At 46.0% G+C, this 24,253-nt stretch overlaps 1 protein-coding gene across 4 annotated transcripts in view; it reads left to right on the plus strand.

The window, feature by feature from the left end:
* LOC116423981 (uncharacterized) overlaps window positions 1-24,253 on the plus strand; it is a 45,178-nt gene that overhangs the window by 13,827 nt on the left and 7,098 nt on the right. Inside the window, exons 1-2 of one of the 4 annotated variants that reach the window (XM_031969821.2) lie at window positions 4,665-4,878; window positions 22,187-22,942. In XM_031969821.2, the coding sequence (XP_031825681.1) occupies window positions 22,258-22,942 (685 nt within the window). In that variant the 5' untranslated portion in view covers window positions 4,665-4,878; window positions 22,187-22,257. The other 3 variants (XM_076373074.1, XM_031969823.2, XM_076373073.1) reach the window with 3 other exon arrangements.

The raw sequence follows: 24,253 nt of genomic DNA on the forward strand, positions 1-24,253 counted from the left end.
TTCGAGAGTATCTTGTTCTCGCAGCTCGCTCTCCTCTCCGGGTCGCCGCGCGAAAATCCTCGTGTGTCGTCGGTCAATGACACGAACGCTGCCCCGACGGCCGCGAATCCGTGAACCTTTCGCGCCGAATGGATCCCGCCGACCCCATGTAAATCGTCGATCGTCGCGGCTCGATCATCTCGAGCCCGTGGCCCGGCTACCGGCTTGCGGCCGGACGTTCCGGGCTTCCCGAGCGTCGCGAGGGACATTTTTATGTAAAACAGCAGAGGACCCCGCCGGCCAACGATCCTGGGCCAATCGCGAATGCATCTCGTCGATCCGGATAGGAGAGAAATCATTCTTCCGCCTCTCTTTGCGAGACTTTTATCTCGTTCACCGTTGATCCGCAGACGCCTTTCGATCTTGATCGAAGAAGATTGATCCGATGTTTGTGTCACGTGTGACGTTTGTCTTCGACGTTTGGGAAATTTGATATATCTCCGTTCGCTTATTTGATATATTGTTATTTGAAATGTTCGAGTTATATTGTTACATTGTATTTGGATACATAGATTATTAGGTTGCAGATTTGTACGTAAATAAGAATTTTCTTAGATATTGGTATCGCGAAATTGGAGCAAAATAGAATTTCATTTCTTGTAGTAGTATGACAAGTTTACAGTTAAAGGTGAGTTATTCATTAAGTTAATTTCAAGTGAAAAAATTAAGTAAATATATATATACTGTATCCTGAGTTGCGAAATACTTTTACCAATTTATACGGTTTGAGTAGGTGTACATATGCAAATGAAAACGTTCGATCGTCCCACCGTTTAATCGTCGAATTCATCAACGCGTTCACAGCTAGTTTACAACGTTAAAATAAATTAACATTAATAATTAATTTACTTATTGAATTATTTATTAATTCACGCCCGAGAACTGAACGTGTGGCGAAAGAGTACATTCCAAAGTTTTCTAAACGTTGCTTTGTTATTATATTACTTTTTATTTACTATACTATGCTGTTTTAATTATTATATATATTAAACAAATAAATCTGTGTCTCTACCTGACTATATTAATCCTTATCACTCCAACCAAAAGTATTGCTGCCAAGCTTAAGTCAGCGTTCTACTCCAACAAGCAACATCACTGCCAGAATTTTGCAATTTTATTATTATTACCTTCAGAATTGGCAAAAAACCATTCTATAATATTCTTGAAGTGATAAGGGTTAACACGTTGGATGCCGCACGAGTTTACCTAGAAAAATACACAAACCGAAAAAAATATAGTATCAAATTATTTCATCGAATCGTTTTATTCTCATTGTTTACCTTCATGAATGTCAGCGCACTAGGTGGGATTATTTATAATATAAGAATGTTTGCAGGCAATCATCGTTTAATCGACTGAATTATAGTAATTCGATTTGGTTTGGGTTCACCGGTGATCTCCATGACATTCAACGTATAAACCCTCCACACTCAATGATATTCGATATAAACATTCGTTATTTCCTGATAAAATGTCTATAACATAATCTGCAACTAACGTAAAGAAAAATCTTGCATAAATTAAAAGACAGTACCATTTTATTTTTGTTTCACGTGTTGATACCTCGCACAAAATTCAATATTGAATTCTAAATTTTACAATTTTGCTGTGTAAAATCAATCAATCGATGACTACTGGTTTCTCGAGTGCAAAGGGTTGAACATATAAAACCATGGCTTAACGTGAATACGTTAAGCGGGATTTCCACCCTCAATTCTCGCGGGAACGAGGCTCTCCCCACCAGGGATCGTGGTAGACCAGATTACACCGAAAGTGATCGATGGACTGCATCCGAACGCAGTCGAGCACGGTCTATTTCTGCGACGCCTATCGATTCCGTCCCTTTCTCCCTTTCCCCGGCGTGTGGGCACGTCTCGCCCGTGCACTTGGACGTCAACGACGGTGTGTGCAACGCGTTGCTCTCTTATCGGTCAATGCTGACGTAGAAACCGTGGCTCGCGCCTCTATAAACCATGCATAGACGATAACGCCGTGCCTATATCGCGCCCGATTATTTTCGCCCCTCGCGGGAAACGCGCGCCCTCCCTTTCGCGTGTTTCGCCCGCGGATCGAATTCTACCTGGAATTCACCGACGATTTCAGAAAAATACTGGATGCGAATATTTTATTTTAATTACTGGAGAATTCGATAAGAGCACCGTTTTCGAACAGTTCTCATTCTTCGAAGTTAAATTTAAGAAATGTATATTTGCGTTGAACTACTTTAGTTTCTTTGTATTTAGTTTCATTTATAGAATTAAATATTTGAAACTGATATCTCGAAAGATGTTCAATTGAATGTAAAGTGATGGCACTACAATGTTTAAAAGATATTAAATATAGTTCTGTAAGGGTTGTTTTTAGGCGGTTGATGAATTAGGGGTTTCTACGGTGAGGAGTGTAAATGAACAATCTACAAGCGTCTTTCTCAGTTTTATGGGATCTATAGAGCTGTGATAATTCGAATTATAACTAGTTGATACGAAATTCGTCGAAAGGGATAATATTTAGACCGCTTTTCGCTGGAGAGATTTATCCCACGTTTCAAAAATACTTCCTCGGAGATCGATCTTGTTCTTGACCCCTTCTTCGAGGAATTATTAAGGAGACCGATGGCAGAAGCGTTCCGAGTAGAAGAGGAATATTTCGGGCAGACGTAGGAGAGACATTCTAAATGGTAACGCCGCCGTCGAGGATCGTGTAACTAAAACGACGGAGCGCAGCTCGACGCCTGTAACGTTGTCGCACGGCGCGGAATCAATAGGAATCGTTTGAAAATAGTTCCATGATTGACGTATGCAGCTGAATGTTACTCGGTGCCGACGAACCACAGACGAAACGTAACTCGCAGACGATCGTGACGCAAGAATGGGTTTTATTAGAACCTCCGAGACTTGGGAACGCTTGGCGGTCCCTAGTTTCTCGAAGAATTGGAAAACCAACAGAGCAACTAGCGAAATTTACAGTGACACTAAAGTTACCTTCTATTAAAGAATTCTAGTTGAACGAAACGTGCAGTGGACTTTATGGAGTTAAACTAGAGTTACGTTTAACCCCTCATCCTATGATTTATTTCCTAAGTGTGATCGATACGTGTACTTTATAGTTAATGATCTATTAACAGAAAAAATGTTATAAAAAATGATAAACTTAAACATTTATACCAAAGGTTAACGATTAATAATAGAAAAGTAATATTTAATTTGAAACAAATAAATAATACTTAGATTTCTCAAATTCAGTTTAAACTTTTCGTCGCGAGTCTGACACGATATTGTAGGTCAAGGAGTTAATTAAAAAATTCAATTTGAACGAAACAAGCTGATTTTATAGAGTCAAATTAAAGTTACCTTTTACTAGAAACATCAAGTTGAACTGAAAATAGGGGAGATTCATTGCTTCATCGTTTGAAGGTGTATATATAGAAATCACAGCACGCGATTCAAAGAATGCAATTCGATTCGAACAACGCGACGAAAGAGTATCCAAGATTTCCGTCCTAACGTTTAAACAATTAATCCAATTGACCTGTTGCTCGGCCGGGCCTAACCCAGACCTAACCCAGACCTGTTGCTTGGACGCCAGTGTCACTCGAGAAAAGAATGAGTATTTCATTTGTACAATTGAAATTCTGCGTTTTAGTCGAATGAGAAATAAGTCATTCATACGTTTCACTGAAACATCTTTCGTATTTGAAGAATTATTTAACCATTTGCACTCGAGGAGTGACTCTCAGTCACCATTTAACTTCATATAACAAAATTACAATGCTTTTTAATTTATGTATATTTTCTCATTACTTCGTTTCAAAGAAAGTCATCTATGTCTCACCGGAAAATGTTGAATGTTCCCAGAAAAAATCTCTCGAATGCAAATGGTTGAAATTAAAGACTGATACTCAAAAAACCAACTGAATGGTCAAGATTTCAGCAATTCCAAATTCACTGAAGAACAACTTTCAACAATACCAAATTCAAATTTAAATTAATAGAATCTCCATCCAACAGAGAGCCATTAAAAATACAATCTTAATATACTCGAATAAATGCCGAAGCAAACGCCACGCTGCTAGAAATCGATGAGAATCATCATAATTCCCCTCGAGGAAAAACACGCCTTTCCTCAGTTGGGATTCGATTTTTCTCGTGCGCGGCTCTATTCGTGGTGAAAAGAGGCCGCAATGTCGAGGTGAGCCCGTAAACGACACGTTTCCCTGTTTTATTTCATTGCCATTCGCCTCTCGGGCAGAGACACGAGCCACGGCTCGCGTGAACCTGTCTGCGGAACAGGGAACGAGAGAAACTCGAACTCGTGTGACAGAAACGAGCTGACTGGGGGTTGAGAGGGACAGAGACGGACAGGGGGAAAGAGAGACAGACAGACAGAGAGAGAAAGAGAGAGAAAGAGAGAGAGAGACGAGAGAGAGAAAGAGACGAGAGAGACGAGAGAGAAAGAGAGAGAGAGACGAGAGAGAGAGAGAGAGAGAGAGAGAGAGAGAGAGAGAGAGAGAGAGAGAGACGAGAGAGAGAAAGAGAGAGAGAGAGAGAGATCGATAGGACACGGGTCAGAAATAGTCTCGGGACGATTGTGTGTGCCGTTGGATCGTCAGTCGAATTCCACCGACGGTACGCGCCTCGTCGATTGATGCTGTGTGCCTTCGTGAACGCGAGCCCAAGCGGCGGCTGTTCGATCGCAGCGGGTCCGAGGATTTTCGTTCCGCGTTTTTCGCGGTGACCGACCGGGATCTCTTATTCGCCGACACATGGGATGAACTGTAGATCAGTTGCTCGCTGGACCGACGATCGAAGGTTCTACCGACGATCGAAGAGGATCGAGCAGGTAATGTGATCGTTATTTCGAAATGTTTAGTTAATTAGGAATATTGATTTTCGTTAGAGAGTATTTCTTTCCAATAATTCGTAGATATGGATATTAATTGTTATTTTGGATCGTTAATCGTGGATTAAATTTTCAATTAATTAGGAATTTTGATTTTTGCTAGGGAGGATTTGTCTCGAGCGATTTGTAGATATGGATATTAATTGTTATTTGGATCGTCAACGGTGGATTAAATGTTTAGTTAATTAGGATTATTAATTTTCGCGGGGGAGGATTTTTGTTGAGTAATTCGTGGGTATGAATATTAATTGTTGCGTTGGTTTTAGCGACGAGTGGATTGAATGTTTAGTTAACTAGGGATTTTGGCTTTTATGAGAGAGGATTTCTTTTGAGTAATTTGTAGATGTGGGTATTAATCGAAGGAGGTTTTATTGATGAGCTTTGGGATGCTGAAATTGGAAAGATTGAGGAGAAATTTCGGAGTATCCTTATTTGGCAGATGTTAATTAATTCGATCTTGTTGGTCAGACAGATTGTTTGCCTCTGTCTTTTGAGGGAGATAAGATGCGTTGATTCTCGGAAGGATGATTCATCTGTGGGAATGATTCATTTATTAGCCTACTGTCGGATAGGTAACTGTTTAATATTCATTTTAGAATTGATTGGCAGTAATACTGATGTTTCATCTTATCATTGTAAACAGAGTTATCGATATTCATATTGTGACGAATAATTGAGAATAGTTAAAACTTTTTCAAGCTTTCAATCCAACAAATGCTTTTGATAATTGAAAAATGAAGTTTTATGAGTTAAACCTTATTTTATTGGGTTCCGGTCACTTACGTCTCTTCCTGGTTAATTAAATTAGACTGGAAATAAGAATTTCTGATAGCTTGATTCACCAAGGCATTGATAATTCTATGTGTAAAGGCAAATCGAAAATGTAGAAAGGAATTCCTTCGCCGCGCATTCCTGCTGGCGCGTCTGTCTATGACTTACCGCTTCTACTTACAGCGAACGCACACGGTTCTACACATCAAACACTAATAAAACGCAATACTGTCGTCGGCGTTTGTAAATATTTACACACATAAAGATAACCAATTTCGAGCTGGCACGTGAGATAAATTTCACCTACACACAAACTCGCAAATATCTACTTTCTAAAAATTATTCAACAAATTTTCGACGCTATTTTAAGAACTCTATTCGCGCTGAAGCCATTAACTTCTCGAAAACTCTTCAACATTTTCGGATGAGTTGCAGACAACATCCTTAGAAGGCAACTAATGAGAGAACATACATAAACTAAGAAACGAACCCATTTATTTCAATACTTCACGCGTCGATCCACCATACACAGCTTAACATCACATAGAACCCTTAACAATTTTTCTACGTGAAATCAATCTGCAACCAAGCATTTCTCAAAGTGTAAATTAACCCTTCGCACACAAGAATTTTTAAAATTTACATAAACTTCCCTACAAAAAGCTAACTTACGTATCAAAGTCTATCCCAGAAAAAAGAGAACATATCAATCTCTTTATTTAATAATAATAATAATTCATTTCTATAGTGACACTTTCAAGACCCCAAAACTTCCTTTCATTCCAGTAAAACGAAAAAGAATTTTACAATTTCAGATTAATCATACAATATCTACGATGCAAATTATGCCTATATAGCAGACCCAACGGAGTGCAAAGGGTTAAACAATCAAAATTATCCATTTACAGCTTTCGAGTTCGGACACCAAAGCTCGAAGGCGCCATTGCGACGGCATTTGACGCAAAGGGTTGAGCCCCGAACTCAACCTCTTCACCGCAAATCTCACAAAACGGCGACAGGAATGTATGCACAGAATCCGCGGTCTAATTATAAAGCGGCCGGAGGGTGCGAACGGATTTTCGATCCAGCATGGCGCCGCGCCGAGCCGCGCCGCGCCGCGTCGCGTCGCGGCAACGAGAAAAGAAAGTTTCCGATTCCACGAAACCGCGGCGGGAAGAGACTCCGACAGGTATTTCGCTTCAGCCACCCTTTTGTTTTCCCGAGCGTCTCTACCCCGGCACGGTTCTCACGTTCCACGCGACCCGACTATTTCGAACGGCTTTATTTTTAAACCGTATTTTACATAAAGTATTTCCATGCCGCGTATACACCGGCCGGATTGTATTTTTAGTGCCCGCCACCCCTCCGCCATCCCTCTCGCGCACGATCGTTCTTTATTTTGCTTCTGTTTTTTTCTCCCCACCCGGACAACCGTTGACGTTATCATCGACGGTCTTATTATTAGCCGTTCGGCGACTTTCTCGCTTTGCGGATTGTTTATTAATAACGACCGCCACGCTGGGAATGATTAAAAAAGAAAAATACATAAAAAATATAAAAAGTCTAGAGGAGAGAATCGTGTCGGTCGCGTAGGCGAACGCGCGCGCACGTGCTAGTTTCCCGAACCCGGGAAACTCTCGATCGGGGATCATAATTTTAGAAATGGAACGTAAATACCGGCACGCCGCGTGAAACCTGAACGTCAACATTCCTCCCCCGAGGGGGAACGGGGGACGCTATCGTCTACGATCGGGGATTTAGTGGCGGCTAGGGGTGAAAGCAATTAGCTGGGACGTTCTCATCGATCGTGCTTGTGAACGTTCTGTATCTTGTTGCGTTGGGAGGTTTAATTTGTGTTTCGGGTTTATTGGGTCTGTTATTTCACCGTTGGCGTTCCGTATGGAAATCCGTGTGCACTGTCAACTGATAATTAGTACTTGTTTTGGACGCCTTGTATTGTTCGATTGTTTAGTTGACACTGATTTTTTCGGTAATGGAATAACGAGATATAAGTTGGAAATGTTCGAAGCTGGAGGTTGAGGGAGAAGTGGGGTAGATTTTGTATTCGTGTCGTAGCATCAATCGAAGTGAAGATTGTTCGATAGATAATTGTATTTGAAATATCGGAAATGTTTGAAGCGATACTTGGGTACTTATTAATTCGAATTTTTTGTCCTTTGAACTCGAAAGCTTTTCACTAGAAATATGCGACTTTTTCCAGTGAGATATAGACGATGTTCTTTGAAGCTAAATGATACAACGTACACGAATTAGGAAACAAAGGCATGTCAATATTTTGCACATTGATAATACAGAGCTTAACATTATGTCTACATAAATTTATAATTTTGCAACGCGTAAACTCAACGTGTCATTGAAAAGGGGTTACAAACTCCTAATCAGCAATTCACAAAAATCCTGTCGCGATCAGCTCGCACAAACTCAAAGCTCCAAAGCTAAACCTCTCGCTCTCTACCTCAAACCCAATATTTCTACCCACCATCAGCCATAAATTGTCACTATCGCCCGCCATAAATCAACAAAAATTAAATATACTCCAGGCACATTAGCGCAACGCCAAACTTCCAAGTTCAAAGAGTAATGTCCACCAGAGCCAGCTGAACGTGTCAATGGAACAGCCGATAAATTCAGCAAGATTCTGTCGCAGTTGTAAACGAACAAATAAAAAAGGCAAATAGAAAAAAAGGAAAAGTCGTCAGGTAAATGGGTTATCTGAACTGCGATCGGTCAAGAGACTCGCTCACAGCTCTCCGGCGGTGCGCGGTTTTCTAACGGGTGGCTAGAACCGCGGGTCTCGCGGGGGAAGAAAGAAATGAGGGGAAAAGACGGTAACGAGCGCGTCGGACACGGAGCCGTCGCGGTTTGTCTCGGCCGGCGTGTACCCTCGCCGGGACCCGCTCATTGTAACGAGATTACGCATTAAACGGTCGAGAAACGAGGAAGTGCCGGGTAAATTACGGCCCTCCGCTCGATAGTAAATTCACCTATACGCCTCCGCGACGCTGGATTTACAGGCTCCTCGGGTATCGCCGTTTTAAGAACGCGGACCCGACCGTCCGGTAACGCTAATATCGCTCGTAAATACAATGTCAAACGGATCCGTTGAAGTCTCCGACGTGGATCGTGCCCTATTCGCCTCGACAGCCGCGTCGGCTTCGCGGATTTTCCTCGTCTCGTCCGTTTTCCGCTTCCTTCCTTTTGCTGTGAACTCTTAGGATATAGAAAATTATCTCAGGGAGTTCATTGCATCGATTGATATCAAGTTTGAAAGATTTACAATTTTATTGGAGACTCTGGATGGTGTTGCTTGTGAATTTCGAACGGGACCATTTCACAGATTTTCCTCGTTTCGTTTGTTTTATTCTATCTTTCTTTTGCTGTGGGCTTTTATGGCATGGGGAATTATCTCAGGGAGTTCATTACATCGATTGATATCAAATTTGAGAGATTTACAATTTTATTGGAGACTGGATGGTGTTGCTTGTGAATTTCGAACGAGACCATTTCACGGATTTTCCTCGTTTCGTTGGGTATCCCGTTCGTTTTTCGTTTCCTTTCTCTTGTTTATACTCGGGGTATCAGGGAATCAGAATATCGTGGAGTTCATTACATCCATTGATATCAACTTTGGGGCTTTTACAATATTATTTGGGGAAGATTTAAGATAATATTATATGGTAGCTAGAGATAAAGACACTCGAGTTTATGTTGACTCTAATACCTGGTTTTTGTGATCTCTTTCATTGTAAGAAATAACAAGATTTTGTTTGTTGGATGTATTAATATGTAGATATGAATGTTATATTGAGTTCGAAATTTGTACTGCCAGGCTTGAATAACGGCAGAATATAAGGGACTCAGATTTGAACCATCAAGAGGGACGGGATAGTTTATAATTCTTTCCAAAACAGTGTACCAAAAACAAACGTTTCAAATTAATCGGAACCAATTCAACAAGAAATTGATATGTAATAAAAATATTTAGTAACATAAGTAACTAGACAATAGTGTAACGTATAAACGATAATACCAAATCATTGTTTCTATATCATTTACCTCTACCACGAGAGAATAAGCAATACTATACAAAACCTTCAGAATTCGTATAGCAATCAACGCGTTAAACACACAAAAAAAAAACATTGATAACTCAATTTCAAATTAAAACATCAAACTCATGGACAATTCCATTCACCACGATTCACCTAAGATCTACGAAATCATCCTCCGAGTCTGAAGCTTCCGTCGTTTCTTTCTCAAGTGTTCCAAGTTCCACCGAGGAATCCCAAGATCTCGCCTCGTCGCGTCGGCCCGCGAGATCGCCGCGTTGACCCATTTCCTGTAAATAGACGCGAAGACTGGGACGAACGCGCGAGCACGTCTGGTCGCGGGATCCAGAGCCCGCTCGACTTCGCGACGAACGAGGCGAGGAAAAAATAAAGGGAAACGAAAAGCAGAGAGAAAAAAAGGACGAAAATCGAGGAACCATCGATCCTTTTCCGTACGGTGACGCGTTCCGCTCCGTTTCTGCGCTCGCGCGGCCCACGTGATTTCCTTAATGGGCCGCGGGACCCCGATTAAGACGAAAATCTCCCCGATGGTCCGTCGCGCGGCGACGCTGATGGATAACGGAGGCGGCCGGCCGCGGGCAACGATTTTACGAGGGCCCTTGAATCGCCTGCGTTTTGTTTGATCGTCTAAAGAGGTTCTCCTCTTCTCCTCCCCCTCGTCCACTTCATCCTCCTCTTCGTCTTTTTCTCGTGGCCGGCGATTACGACCTTGCAACCGTCGTTACGTCATCCCGATCATCGAGTCTTCTCTCGATCGTCTCTACAAAAGGATCCGCGTTTCATTATTCTTGCAACGTCGGACGATTAATCTGGGGGTTCACCTTTGTGGACCCTTTCTTCGCGACGATGCGCAGTTTGAGGATGATACTTTGTAGGAACCATCGAAAATGTGGAATTTTTAGCTTTGTTCTTGGTGATTGTAGTATTCATAGTGTTTGGTAGGTGGATTGAGGTGTACGATCTAGAGTTTCTTGTTTTATTTTGTTATCGGTGTTGCATTAGCAAGTTTGATAGTGTTTGGTAGGCTTCATAGACCCTTTCTTCGCTACGATGCGGATTTTGCATCTTGTAGCAGCAATCGGAAATGTGGAATTATAAGTTGTCTGCATTGGGGGTTGTAGTATTCGTGGCGTTTGATAAGTGTATTGAGGCGTATGACCTAATATTTCTTGTTTTCTTTTCTTAATAGAGTTGCATAATTAAGTTTATAGTGCTTGGTAGATCCGTCTAAATACTATCATTCTAGTTTACACAAATTCCAGCATATTTAATCATATATTGAAAGGAATAAAATCCTGAGGGTTTCTTTTGCAGGAAATTGCTAAACATTCCTTTTCGATTAGTCATGTCTCGAGTAATTATTCATTCCTCCGTGGATCTCATTGAAAGTAAGTGTTAAATCTCGACAAATATGCTCTTGTGATTTTGACGAGAAATCAACAACCTCCGCTTTCACCGACTCGTTGGTGACTCGCGGCGTTAAATAATTTAACCCTTTCCGGCCAAAGCACTCCGAGAGTGTGCTACCCGATTAGTCACAGCGCTTAATTGGTAATAAATTAACATATTTATGATTCATATTTATTTATTTATTTATATGAATATGTTCAACATATTTATAGTTTTTGTTTACTTATTTATTTAACAGTTACGATAAGGTAGCTGAAAGAAGAGTCAGTTCATGAAACAGTCGAAGGTCTGATTCGTTCTCAACACTTGTAGGCTTCTTATAAGGAGGGTTTATCTTAAATTTGTATAGAAGGTATTTAATACAGATAATTTAAGGAGAATTTATTTAAGGGTTAAATTTCATAGAAATCTAATTAATTTTATTAATTTCACGTGAAATAATAGTGTATTTAACACTAACCGTACCGAGAACCGGTCAAACGATCGGATTTTAAATTCTAGGTTCTTTTTCGTATATGTAACTTTAATATCAATTCCTATATTGTCCGATTACTCAGTTTTTCAATTCTTCCCTTTCCGTTTGTTTCTGTTTTCACCGCAAAACATTTATCATCGAACTTGTTTATCTTTACGTTACAGCCAGTTGTTTGACTGGTTACGGCGGGAGAAGTATCGGTACGGTCAGTGTTAAATGGTAAAAATATAGAATTGATTTAGTTTAACGGTATCTACGATAGTCGGTGATTTTGAATGGTGTTCCGGTGTTGAGAAATGGACTTGCCGAAAGGAAACGAGTAATCGATAAGCGGGACGTTAAGGAAAAGATGTGCGCAATGTCAGGAAGCGATGGTCGGACGAATGCCGCAAGAATCCTGTGGAATCACGAGCGCGTACAGTCGACCGGAAATGATCGTTAATCGAGGAGACCGGTGTCCATGCCGCGCAAAAACGTGCGAAAGAATAGCGCGAGCCCCGTGACGCATCTTGTGAGACCTGCTGACAGGATCGACTCGAACGGATGTCGGTGATTATCGATCACGGAGATCGATTCCGTCGAGGTGACCACGCGCAACTTTGCGAACTCAAAGAATCCTTGAACAAAATATTCTTCGTTTCGAGCGTCTGTTTGTTTCGGGAGAAACTGGAAATTGTCAGTATAATATTCTTTCAAATGGAATCGATGGATTTACGTTAGAATCTACGTTGATGAATCTAAGATGGAAACGTTAGAGACTTCCGATTGGTTCGCTTTTAATTTGATTTCTCGATGATTGTAGTAACGCGGAGAGGAGGTTTAATAAAATTGAATGCAGTTTAAATAGAAACTACTAATTCAAATGTTATTTTAAAACGTCAAGTAATATAATAGATCAATTATTTGATGACGGTCTCAATCGATCCCATGCAACTCAGCATTGAGTTCCCATGCAATTCGGAATAAAATATTGAAAAAATGGAATCAAAAAGATCATTGCGTTCACAAGTACTTCATGGATAATAGTATCTTATAATTTTAAATATCTAATATCATTTGCCTTTGCTATGAAATAATAAGCATCAAGTACAACAGAAACTCTATTACAATGAACCATTCGTGCATTCCTCCAAATGAAACTTCGATTCCACCGAAAACGGCGAAGCACCTTTCACATAATCAGCTAACTATGTCCGACGAGCACTAACTCGTTCAACAATCAATTATTCTCTCAGATAAACATGTAACTCTTCTTCGTTTCCCTGTAGTTTCTCGCGAGAATACATTCTAATTGCGTTCGTTCTACATTCGGCGAATACACACTTCATTGTTTAATATTAATACGCGCGCGGTAACAGATTCTCGATACAGAATTCCACGATATACAGTTTAAAACTGTTTACCCAACGACATGCCGCGAAACGCGAAAGATCCTCGTGGCAGTGAACGCGTTAATGCTCCCCTGAAACCGCGCGGCGCGGATAAGTGTATACACGCGGGGCAGGTCGCGCGTGTGTATACGTGAATCACGCGCGACGGGCTACCACGAAAACACGCTCGTCCCTAATTGCGTTCGGATGTGGGTTACAGGCGTGCTACGACTTCTTGTTCGCCGTTCTCGCGATTACGCCTGGCGGAACATTGAGCAATCAATACGAGCGTCTCGGGCCGCGACAGAGAAAAAGGAGGAAACGGACGCGGGCCGGCTCGCGGGGGAAAGAGAAAGAGCGAAGAAAGGTGGAGTGGGAACCTCGTTAACGCCAGGATCAAACGTCCTTTCTCTAATTCACCGAGCATCCTTCGCAACGCGCGCCGCGCGGTCGTGACCCACGGCGAGCGGCTAGCTTTGGACGTGGAACGACTTCATCGGGGATAATCGATTTTCCCGAGGCGTTGCCCTTGACGTTACGAGTTTTCCAGCGTTCTACGCAAGCCTCTTTAACGATAGGAAACGATCGATCCGTTGGGAAACAATTTTACCCGCGATCGGTCCGTAATATTACGCGGCACAGTTACTGCATCCAATCCGCTCGTTACGGAACCGTTCGAAAAGCCCGCGGGTTTCGCGCGGATCGATGGTTATAACGTCGACCTGTTGATCGTGGAATTCCACTTTTGCCCGTGAGAAATTCCTCCGGTTCGTTTTTACACCGATTTATGACGAATAGAGGAGTCAAGTTGGTTATCGAGCGTAACTTGGAGTTGGCTTTGCGTTGTGCGACGATTTTTGGGGATACGAGAGTTACGAGAGAGTCGGGATCCGTTGCGTCATGGTAAATAAAAAGTAGAAGAAAATTTGTTTGTACAACGCTCCGAGTCTATTGCTCGTCTGGCGCGTCTCTTCATCGCTCACCTTTTCTACTTACGCTGTAAGCTGGAACGTGTTTCGTAACGGAGCTTTCGAAGTTGGTCTCCGCAGGAACGTGGATCTTATAAGGCGTTTTGTAAGTGGCGTAATCTAAGCAATTTGGTAATTTTCTCACGAATTGAATAAAAAATTGGTGAAAAATTAACCGAAGAAAATCATTGCACGTCAAATGCAAATCTCTGAGCACTGTATCTTACGTAGCAAATTTTGCACATGCATACATGTGCTTAATAGAAGGATTACGAAATGTGTTTACTAACACATTATTTTATTAGTTTCCGACTTCGTCTTGTGTCCAATTACGTCACTTATCACATCTTGTCATCCTGCGCCACAACAGAACGCAGTCGTTGCACTCGCTACCTCAACCAATCGATATTTGTGTATCAGACAAGGTCGCCGTGTATCTTGATCCCCTATTCTCCTACACCAACTTGAACCGCAATTTACAAGCAAAGAAAACATTTCCAACCAATGGTTCCTTTTAGACTATTCATCTCCATAATGAGCGTAACATAATCGAGCATTAAAAAAATCCTTCCCAAGATTAAAATGTATTTTACGTTACCTTGCTTACATCTCTTTCCGCCAAACCGAAAACGTAGAATCACTCTATGATGGTTGTCACATGACCTTTAGAAACATCTAATGCAAAACTACCATCAAATAAAGAACCAGCTGCCAAAGAGTGTTCTACATCGTTTTATTGTCTTAAAATCAATTTTTCGTCGACTTGTATCAAAACGAAGATATAAAATTACACTATGATGGTCGTGACATGACCTTTAGAAACACCCAGCACAAAAGTACCATCGATTCCAAGATGAAGAAGGATCGCAGCGATACGGGAACCCTGAGACCTCTGACCTGCTGCCAAAAAGAATTCTACATCGATTGGCTGATTTAAAATGAATTTTGAGTTTTCTTACATCAAATCGAAGATGTACAATCACTCTATGATAGTCGCCACATGACCTTTAGGAGCATTCTGCGCAAAATTACCGTCAAATAAAGAAGGATCGCGGCGATACGGGAACCCTGAGACCTCTGACCTACTGCCAAAAGGTATTCTACATCGATTGGCAGACTTAAAATGAATTTTGAGTTTTCTTACGTAGAATCACCCTATGAGGGTCGCGACACAACCTTTAGAAACGTCCTGCGGAAATGTACCATCAAATAAAGAAGGATCGCGGCGATACGGGAACCCTGAGACCTCTGACCTACTGCCAAAAGGTATTCTACATCGGTTGGCAGACTTAAAATGAATTTTGAGTTTTCTTACGTAGAATCACCCTATGAGGGTCGCGACACAACCTTTAAAAACGTCCTGCGGAAATGTACCATCAAATAAAGAAGGATCGCGGCGATACGGGAACCCTGAGACCTCTGACCGGCTGCCAAAAAGTGTTCTACATCGGTTGACTGACTCATCCCCAGTGGCCGTGCTCGCGGGAAAGATCGGAGGCGCGCACTAACCCGCTAGTCATCCCGGGTATTTGGGGATGCTGGCCGGCTCAGGTGGTTGCGTGGCGGCCCGAAATAGAGCCGGTCGCCCGCGCAAAATCGCGTCGAGTCGCGCCGCGAATAGTCCGCGCCCACCGGCTTTCTCGAGTGCCGCCGGTAATTTTAGAAACGTTTTGTTTTCGCGCCAGAAGGCGGCTACGCGATGCGGAGAGCAGCGAGCCGGGATTACGTCGCGGCCCGAGATCGATGCACGCGCGACGCCCACGCTTCGCTCGCTCGCTTGCTCGTCCGCTCTTTCAATCGTGGATTTGGACAGGATGTCTCGGTTGACCCGGTCTCTGTATAAGACAAGATTCTTTGGGAAGTACTAGGTTAACTACGATGTCTAGTCGTATCTCTGAGGGACGTTCACAGGGAAGTTTCACTTAGTTGGATTAAGCTTCGTTGAACTATGTTTCTGTTGCCTTTCAGTTGACTTATCTGTGGTATTCCTTTGTATATTACGATGTGAACGCTACATTGAAATGTGTAACGACTAACTTGGTGTTAGATAACATATACATTTTTACGAGATACACATTTTTAACGAGAACTTAGGAAAATAATTTGATAAAATTAAGTTGTATCTGATTATTTATGTTGATGATTCTTGAGTTGGGAAGCTGTTATTCAATGGATATTCACTGTTTCCGATGTACTTTTAATGAAATATATAAACCAATGATATTAATCTGAATATAATTAAAAACATCGTGGGACTGTAGGAAGTGTCTAACGAACAACGTAGCTCTGATACGAAGTGAAGGGAACACAGCATCCGTTTTAGGCTCCACGTGCCGTAGACTTTAAAGATATCGGTAATATGAAAATGGCAACCCTTGAATGAAACGATTAATCGGTGCCGCGGAAACCGGTTTGTCGTAGACCAACAGTTTACGCGACATTTAGACTTTAAATCCACGTGAAATCGAGCAGCAGTTTCGAAAAATCAAAACCGACCATTCCGAAGAACCCGATACATATCCCTATACATATCGACACGATCGTCAAAGTAAATACCAACGAAAACTAAAGAGCCTTCATCGATCTCTCCAACTGCTCAACGCAAAACGAAACAAAAACCATTCCACCGCCCGCATTAAATATTCAAATACTTCTAACCACAAGCCGTCTAACTCATTATCTCGCAACCTGTCTCGTTGCGAGACAATTTTTCCCGTTACACAGTATTGCCTACCGAAAAAAATATCATGATCCGGAAGGAACAGACCGCAAGTCAGTCGCACCCAGTCTCTGTCGCGCGACACCGTAAATCATCGTCGTTCCTCTTTAATTTTCCTGTGGCTCCCAGCGGTAAGTCGTCGCCGCGCCGCTTTATCTCCGTTATCCGTCGCGTGGAAGCCTCCATCGCGAGTGAACGCACGTCGCCCGATAAACGCTCTTCCGTCTTATCAAATCGCTTCCGTTTACGCGTCCTCGCGCGCACGCACGCACGCTCGCTCGCTCGTTCGCGGACGTGCTCGTAAAAGGCTCGGATTAAAGAGAGAAATTACCGAGCGCGGCCGGGGTGGAAGGGGAACGTAGCCGGCAAAACGAGAAAAGAAAACGGGAACACGGTGCACGGGGGTAGGGAAAAAGGATCGATGGTCGTTGAAGGGGGTGGGCGGCGGCAGGGGGACACGGAATGAAGTTGAAACGCGCGGAGTGATAGCCAAATCGAGAAACACGGGCGCGGGCTCGTTTTACACCGATCGCCTGCCTCCTACGGTGTGTCTTTAGTGCCGGGAATTGACAGCGGTAAATCCGACGGCCCTTTTTTAGTCACCGTTTTGCGTACCCCTCGGGGATCGCTTGGGTCCGGCGGCCATCGCGGTCGCCATCGCGGATCGGACCGCGGAGGAATCGGGAAATGGGAGAAACCCGAAGGAAGCGAAAGGCGACGGGAAAATGAAGATGCTGAGAGCGCGAGTGATCGAGTACAGAGGATGCGCTTGTGAAATCTTGGATAGAAGATTCGCGACAAGATGGAGGAGCAAGATCGAGAGCAGGGGACGAGCTATCGGAGGATAATAGCTCTCAGGGGGCTATGGAAAATGGAAAGATAGAGGGGGAGGCGAGTGTCCCGGTGATAGAGACGTAGGAAGAGATAGAGATAGAGAGCGTGTCTGTGTGCGGTTGGCGCGAGTGTGCGGCTAGAGGGGAGAGGAAAACGAAAAAGAGAGACGGAGAATGGTCGCGTGGCCGTGCGTGGCCCCAAATAGGGCATCAGGTGGTTGCGCGACGCCCGCGAGAGAAAAAGATCGTTCGCGCGTGCGCAGAGGCGCGCGTGTGCCGCGCTCGTAACAACCGGCCGAGCCGCACGCACGCATGCACAAGCGGTACGTACGCTAGAACGTGTGGCACGCGCGCGGCCGGGGCTCTTACAGGTGGTGGCGAGGCCGGGCCACGCCGTTTGCCACAGGAAATTGCTCCTTTGCCTGGCGAACGCGGCCCGGAACGGAACGCGGACCGCCCGTTCGCATGGACGTACAGGCTGTTCCATGTTTCGAGTGCCGAGCAACGTTTCGGAAATTACATGGGAAGTGAATGAACTTTAAATGAACTTTGCCACCTGGTACGGGGGGAAACGTTGTAGAGAGGAATGGGTGGTTTCGAGGACAGAGTAGGGACTTGATGCTTTGGTATGTGACTAGGGAACAGAATGTACGAGGATTTTTATTGGGGTAAATCGGGGGAGGTGGTGGAGTGTTTTGAACAGAATTATTACATCGTAAGAGGAGAAGGAGGTATATGTTTGTGATAGTAAATATATGTAAGAAGATTAGTGGATTAAGCTACTGTGCGAGATTCAGTATAGTACTGAAAATAATTTAGAAAGGTATTTGATATTCTAAATGAAATCGAACCGTCTCGTTAGGAATTACTCCGTGGTAGTTAATGCGTATACAAAATGGAAAATCATTGCTGTTTGAGTAAAGTGGACTCGTTTTTGAGAGATAGGATGCTGGAAGTGTTCATAGATTTGTTCCAGCTAGGGATACTGCGGTAAGTGTTCAAAGTTTTCTAAGCTGTGTTGAAAAAAATTTGTCGAGGTTTTGCTGGCACTAGAGCTAGCGTCAGGAATTTATGAACTCACCGATTGGTAGGGATTTCTTTTAAACGCCCGATATACCGTGCCGTTCTCATGCCGACCGATCGAAACGCTCCGCAGTCTGGAACAGGAACGCAGTGTCGCGAAGCTTTTCTCTGTCACCTGTTGATTCTTTACCTTTTCGATTGAGACTTTAGTATTCTAGATTGACTTTGTTTTATGAAGAGACTAGTATCGTTTCTAATACCCTGATGGGTCGGGGTAGAACACGTGTTTTAAGATACGCACTTGAGGGACTTTAGGACTACCGGATTGATGAAAATATGGTAGTGATAGATTCTATACTAACGTGTTTTGAGTTGAACATTGAAACATTGTGCATCGTGAGAGTAATTGGTACGTCCCGGTGAATATTTGACAACAAGAAAGGGTATGTATAGATAGGGAAGATATTAGAAAAATGACTAAAAAGTTCGTAAACATTTCGCGACGCTCGATGTTTTAAATAAACATAATATAGATTTGACAACGATATTAATGTAAACGCTACAATCAATATTCCGGTACCATCATCTTCGTATTTCATCTCATCCAGATTTGTAGGCATAAATCGACGAACAAACATTCCTAAAGAGAAATTCGGAATAAGTAGTAGTGCCCCGTCATGTATCAGACACACCCCAAAACTGAACACCTTTGCTCATGTAGTAAATGAAACTGTAAACTTCACATCAATGATTCTTCCCCAAACGCGAAGAAAGTAGAATACCCACAGCCATAAAGAACAAAAGTGTTCATACGTTGCAAACATCGTTTCCCTTCAAGATATTAGAGATCTACCCGAGCATCAAGTAACCCGCGTGATCCTCGCGAGCGGCTAACAAGGAACAGCTTCCATCCCTCGTCGAGCTTTCGATCGATACGCGTGCCTCGAGAAGGTACACAGAGGAGAGCCGGCATCCGCAGGTTCTCAAACGATACCCGACGCCTGTCACAGCAGCAGAGGGAAAGAGCGACACGAGGCGTCCGTACGCCGGCGCCGACAACGTCACGAGCTTACGCAAACAACAAAACCGAGGGGAGGGCGCGAGGAGCAGCCGCATTCAGTAAATCGCACGCAGGAGAACAGGCTGCACCGAACGAGCACAAGAAGCAGCTCCATCCACCCTCTCATCGAACCAAAGATCCTCACCAGGACAAACGTACCCAAGAAACCAAAACACGAACTTCGAATCTTCCAAATTCCAAGCAAACCAATCATCACGCACTTGAAACATCTATCGATCATCCCCAGCCCAACACTTCAAAATTCTTCTGATCGAGAACCACGCCCCCAAAGAAAAGCACACCAGAAGCAACCTGGAAAGCATGAAGAATCCCAAGATAAAAAGAATCCCGGTAAAAAAGCAAGCCAACCAAGACACCCGGCGCGAAGCGGCGCGCCTTCGAGCCCGCCTCGAAGGGAGAAGAAGCACGGTCGCGCGGTTCCTACGTCACGCGCCGCGTCTACGTCACTGGAGAACCGAGAGCGACGTGGTCGCGTGGTGGGGGCTGCCTAGTCGGTTGGTGGGAGCGTCGGAGGGGAAAACGGGGAAGAATGCGATGGGGGCGGAATGAAGAGGGGCGGCGGCGGCGGTCGGACCGCCGCGACGCCGTGGCAGCTTGGAGGGGAGATCGCGGAGCGAATGAGAGAGAGAGATAGGTGGCGGCGCGAGCGGAGCAGCGGCTCGCATTGTGGGCGACGTGGTGGGGGCAGCTGGCGCGTGTGTACGTCTGCACGGACGCTGGGCGGCTATATACGCTCGGCCAACACATCCTCGCGTTGATAGGGGGCCGCAGAGCGGGGATTGGCTGGCGTTCGACTCGCCGCTTCCAAATATGGGACAGTCTCCGCGGTCCATTCATAAAACTACGGGGCGCGCCGCCGCTCGGCTCAGTTCGTGCGCGACCCCCACGCACATCGCGCGTCCTCCGAGAGCCAAGAGAGAATTCCGGACTCGCGCGCGATCCGTTTCCTCTTCTCTCTCCGACCGCGTACACACACACACACGCGCGCGCGCGCGCGCAAGCCTTGTAAAGAGGTGTAACAGTCAGACACACGGACGCGTATACGAGTTCCTTCTGTCCCTCTGCCTACACACGCTCGCGCTCTTCGCGGTTGAACCTGAACGGAGCCGGGACAGAGAGGGTGTGTGCGATAGACAGAGAAAGAGAGAGAGAGGGGGAGTAGAAGAAGGAGACAAGGGAGAAGGAGAAAGAAAAGGACGGAGAACAACGGGACGACAAATAAGCGCGCGGTCGCGCGCTCGCGCGCCCTCACCTACACACACACGGAACGGCCGCGCGAGATCGTCGTCGCCGCGCGCAGGATTCCATCCCGCGAGTGAAGAGACCGGCGAACGAGCTTCTCGAACGCGAGCCTGATACCTGGGTCGAACGAACCATTCAACGAACGAACGAACGCACGCGAACCAGCGGACTTTTCTACCGGCGAATGCCGGCGAACGCTTCTTAATCGTGTCGCGCGCGCACCGTGTACAATCTTCATCCCCTCGTTGGCGCGCCGGTACCTAGAAAACGCCGCGCGAGCCCCGATCCAGGATCGGTGTCTGGAACGAACCGGTGAGACTCGAGGTTTCTTTCATTCTCACGTCGGACGCTCGCTATCTTGCTACTTGGTGGTGGTGGTAGTGGTTTCCCTTTTCTTTTTGTCATTTTGTGCTTGGTGGTGGTTGTTCACGAAGCTCTCCCGGTGGTGTGCGATCTCGCGGCGAGAAATCGCTCCCAGTGCGCCCGCGCGCGCTAGAGAAATAGAGAGAGGGGAGAGAAAGGGGAAGAAAAGGAAGAGCAGAGAGCGGCGAGCGATCGGGACACGGTTTTTGCCGCCCGGCGTCCGCTCCCTCGTGTCTGCCTCGCCGAAGGAGAGAGACCTCGCGGCGCGTGCCGCGCGACGGATAAAAAAGGGGGAGAGCGCGTGCTACGTGTTCGCTTGACTACTAACCCAGTGACTCTAGCCGAGAGAGAGAGAGAGAGAGAGAGAGCGAGAGAGAGAGGGAGAGAGAGAGAGAGGGATAGAAAGGTGGGTACGAAAGGGAGACGAGGAAAAGAGGAACGACACAGGACGGAGAGTCAATCCGCGCGACCGATTCTCGCGCCGCGGACTCCTTTTTTTCCCACTGTTTCTCGGTGTGCTCGTGTATACCGTGATCGCGCGGGATTATCGATTAGCGGCACCACGCTACACACCGGTGTCGTTGCACGGAGAAGAGACCGAGAGGAAGGGTTGTAAAGGGAGGATCGACTAAAAAAAAGGCACCTCTTTGAAAGACTAACATACACCTCAGCCGCGTGCCTTCCTTAGGGGTTTTCACGGTGAGAGGACACGTAGAAACGCGAGAACCGGGTAGATAGAGAGTGAACGATAACACAGCGTATGCTAGAGAGAGAGAAAGAGAGAGTGGTGTGGAAAGAAGGTTTTGTCGTGATTTGAGAAAAACAAAAAGAGTATAAAGACGACCGAACGGGGAGGACAACCATTTTAACCATAATAATAGCGTTGAACGATACAACCGCAGGCGAGGACACGCAGTGCGGTACCGAGGAGGTTTCCGCCGGCGGACAGGGAGGCGATCAGCAGCTACAGAGGATGACGATGGACGGCATGGAAGTGGTGGGCTCGCAGCCCCACGCGGCCACCAGCCCGTTCTTGCTCTCCTCGCCGCCGCTCGGTCATCATCACCATCATCATCACCATCCGACCTTCAATCTCCAAACGGTCCAGCTAAGCTTCGACGCGTGTCTGCCGTACAACACGGCCACCTCGTCGAACTCGATCGTGTGCGGCGTCGGCGGCGGCGGGGGCGGCGGCAGCTCGACACCGGCACCGACCACTTGCGCCTCGTCAACCGGCTGCAATAACAACAACAACAACCTCAACAACAACAATAACAACAACACCAAGACGATACCAAGTCTGTCGCTAGCCACCTGCGTGCCGCTGCACGCGCAACACCAGAACAACACCGACGCGGCGGACCATCATGCCCGCCACCATCACCATCATCATCATCATCCCCATCACCCGAGGCTAGACGATCACCAGCAACACCGGCACATCGACGCCCCGTCGCCGTCCAGCGACACCGCGGACGGCAAACGGCGGCTACAGCCAGTCAACGACGAGAAGGAATGCGCGAGAGATTGCAGGGACGATCTGCAGGAGTCTGCCGACAAGGATAAGCCAGGTGACCTAAACACGCCGGTTACCACCAGCAGCGATTTACCGTCCTTCTTCGGCCCCTCCGCGCTCGTCGAGCCACCTCCTATTTCAGGTACCTAACAAATCTGCAGTCCTTTAAACGAACACAGCGAAACGAACGGAGAAACACGTTCGCCGAGTCAACTTGATATCTGCGAGAACACATCTGTTGTACACGTGTCTCCCGAATGCTACCTTCTAGAGTCCTCTGTCGAGCTTATACTTTTCGCGTTGAGAACCAGTACCTTGTAAGTCCGCCGCCGAATCCGTCCTCCGAGGACGTTTACAACGAAGAATCGTGACGCCGAGCCGGCTCGGCGGAGCGATCGGTTCGCCCATCCGCCGGGGAGTCCCCGCCGGGAAGCGAATACGCGCGGGAAGGGAGAGAGAACGCGCCACGCGGAATATAGGACCGACCGTTTCGAACACCGACCGACCTTGCACTTGCACCGTGCTCGCCGCGAACGCTCGCTCCGCGTCCCCGCGGCCCGCCCTGCCGACTTTCGCTTTCCGCATATCCGCCAACTCTTGCCCGCTGCTGCTACCCTCGTGGCTGCGCCGAGCACCCCTCCGAAAACCCGGCTTTCCCGCTGTCGATTTCACTCGCCGCGGGGAAATCATCGGCCCGGCCGGTCGGCCGTCCCGGAGGTGCCCGCCGCGCGTGTGACGTACGTACGTGCACAGCCCGCGTACACCGCGCGGGGTTGTCCGCTCGCGAAAACGGCTAATATCGAACCCGGCTGGCTCCCGCGTCGCCGGATCAATACTCGGCGACCCCGACATTCAGAAACCCTCCTCCGGCGTCCCTGCATCGCTCTCCGCCTCCGCCTCCGCCTCCGCCTCCCACCGACCCCCCTTTCGCCGGTTCATTCATGCTCCCGTGTGCCTCTCCCACCGCCGTTCATCCGGAGCAACGCACAACCACCCTCCGTCACGCCGGCGGACGCACGTCGGAGGACTTTTATCGACGGGGAAACTTTGCCGGGTTTTCGCTGCATCCTCGGTGCATCCTGTCTTCGATTTTTCAGCTTACCTTAGCTTCTTTGTTCTCCTGCATCTGAATCGTTCGCGTTTCAAGCTTCATCGAAGAGATTGCACACGATAACTATGGACGGGAGCAAACTGTTCGTCTATGCGTGGTTTAGGCCCGGGACCAAAATCCGTTTGATTTTTTGACGCGACCAAACCGGATGACGCCGGTCCACTCCTCCTGGTTTTGGGAGGCGGTCGGCGACTTCGTAGTTGGTAGGCATGGGGAACGAGAGATGAGCGCGCGCACGGTTTTAGGAAGGAAGTAACGGGACGACAGGATGCAGACAGATAGTAGCCGGCCGGTAGGCTACGCAGATAAAGCTACCCTCGTATCGCGCGGTCCTTCCTGTCG

The sequence above is a fragment of the Nomia melanderi genome, chromosome 13 (genome assembly GCF_051020985.1).
Source record: "Nomia melanderi isolate GNS246 chromosome 13, iyNomMela1, whole genome shotgun sequence".
Classification (NCBI taxonomy): domain Eukaryota; kingdom Metazoa; phylum Arthropoda; class Insecta; order Hymenoptera; family Halictidae; genus Nomia; species Nomia melanderi.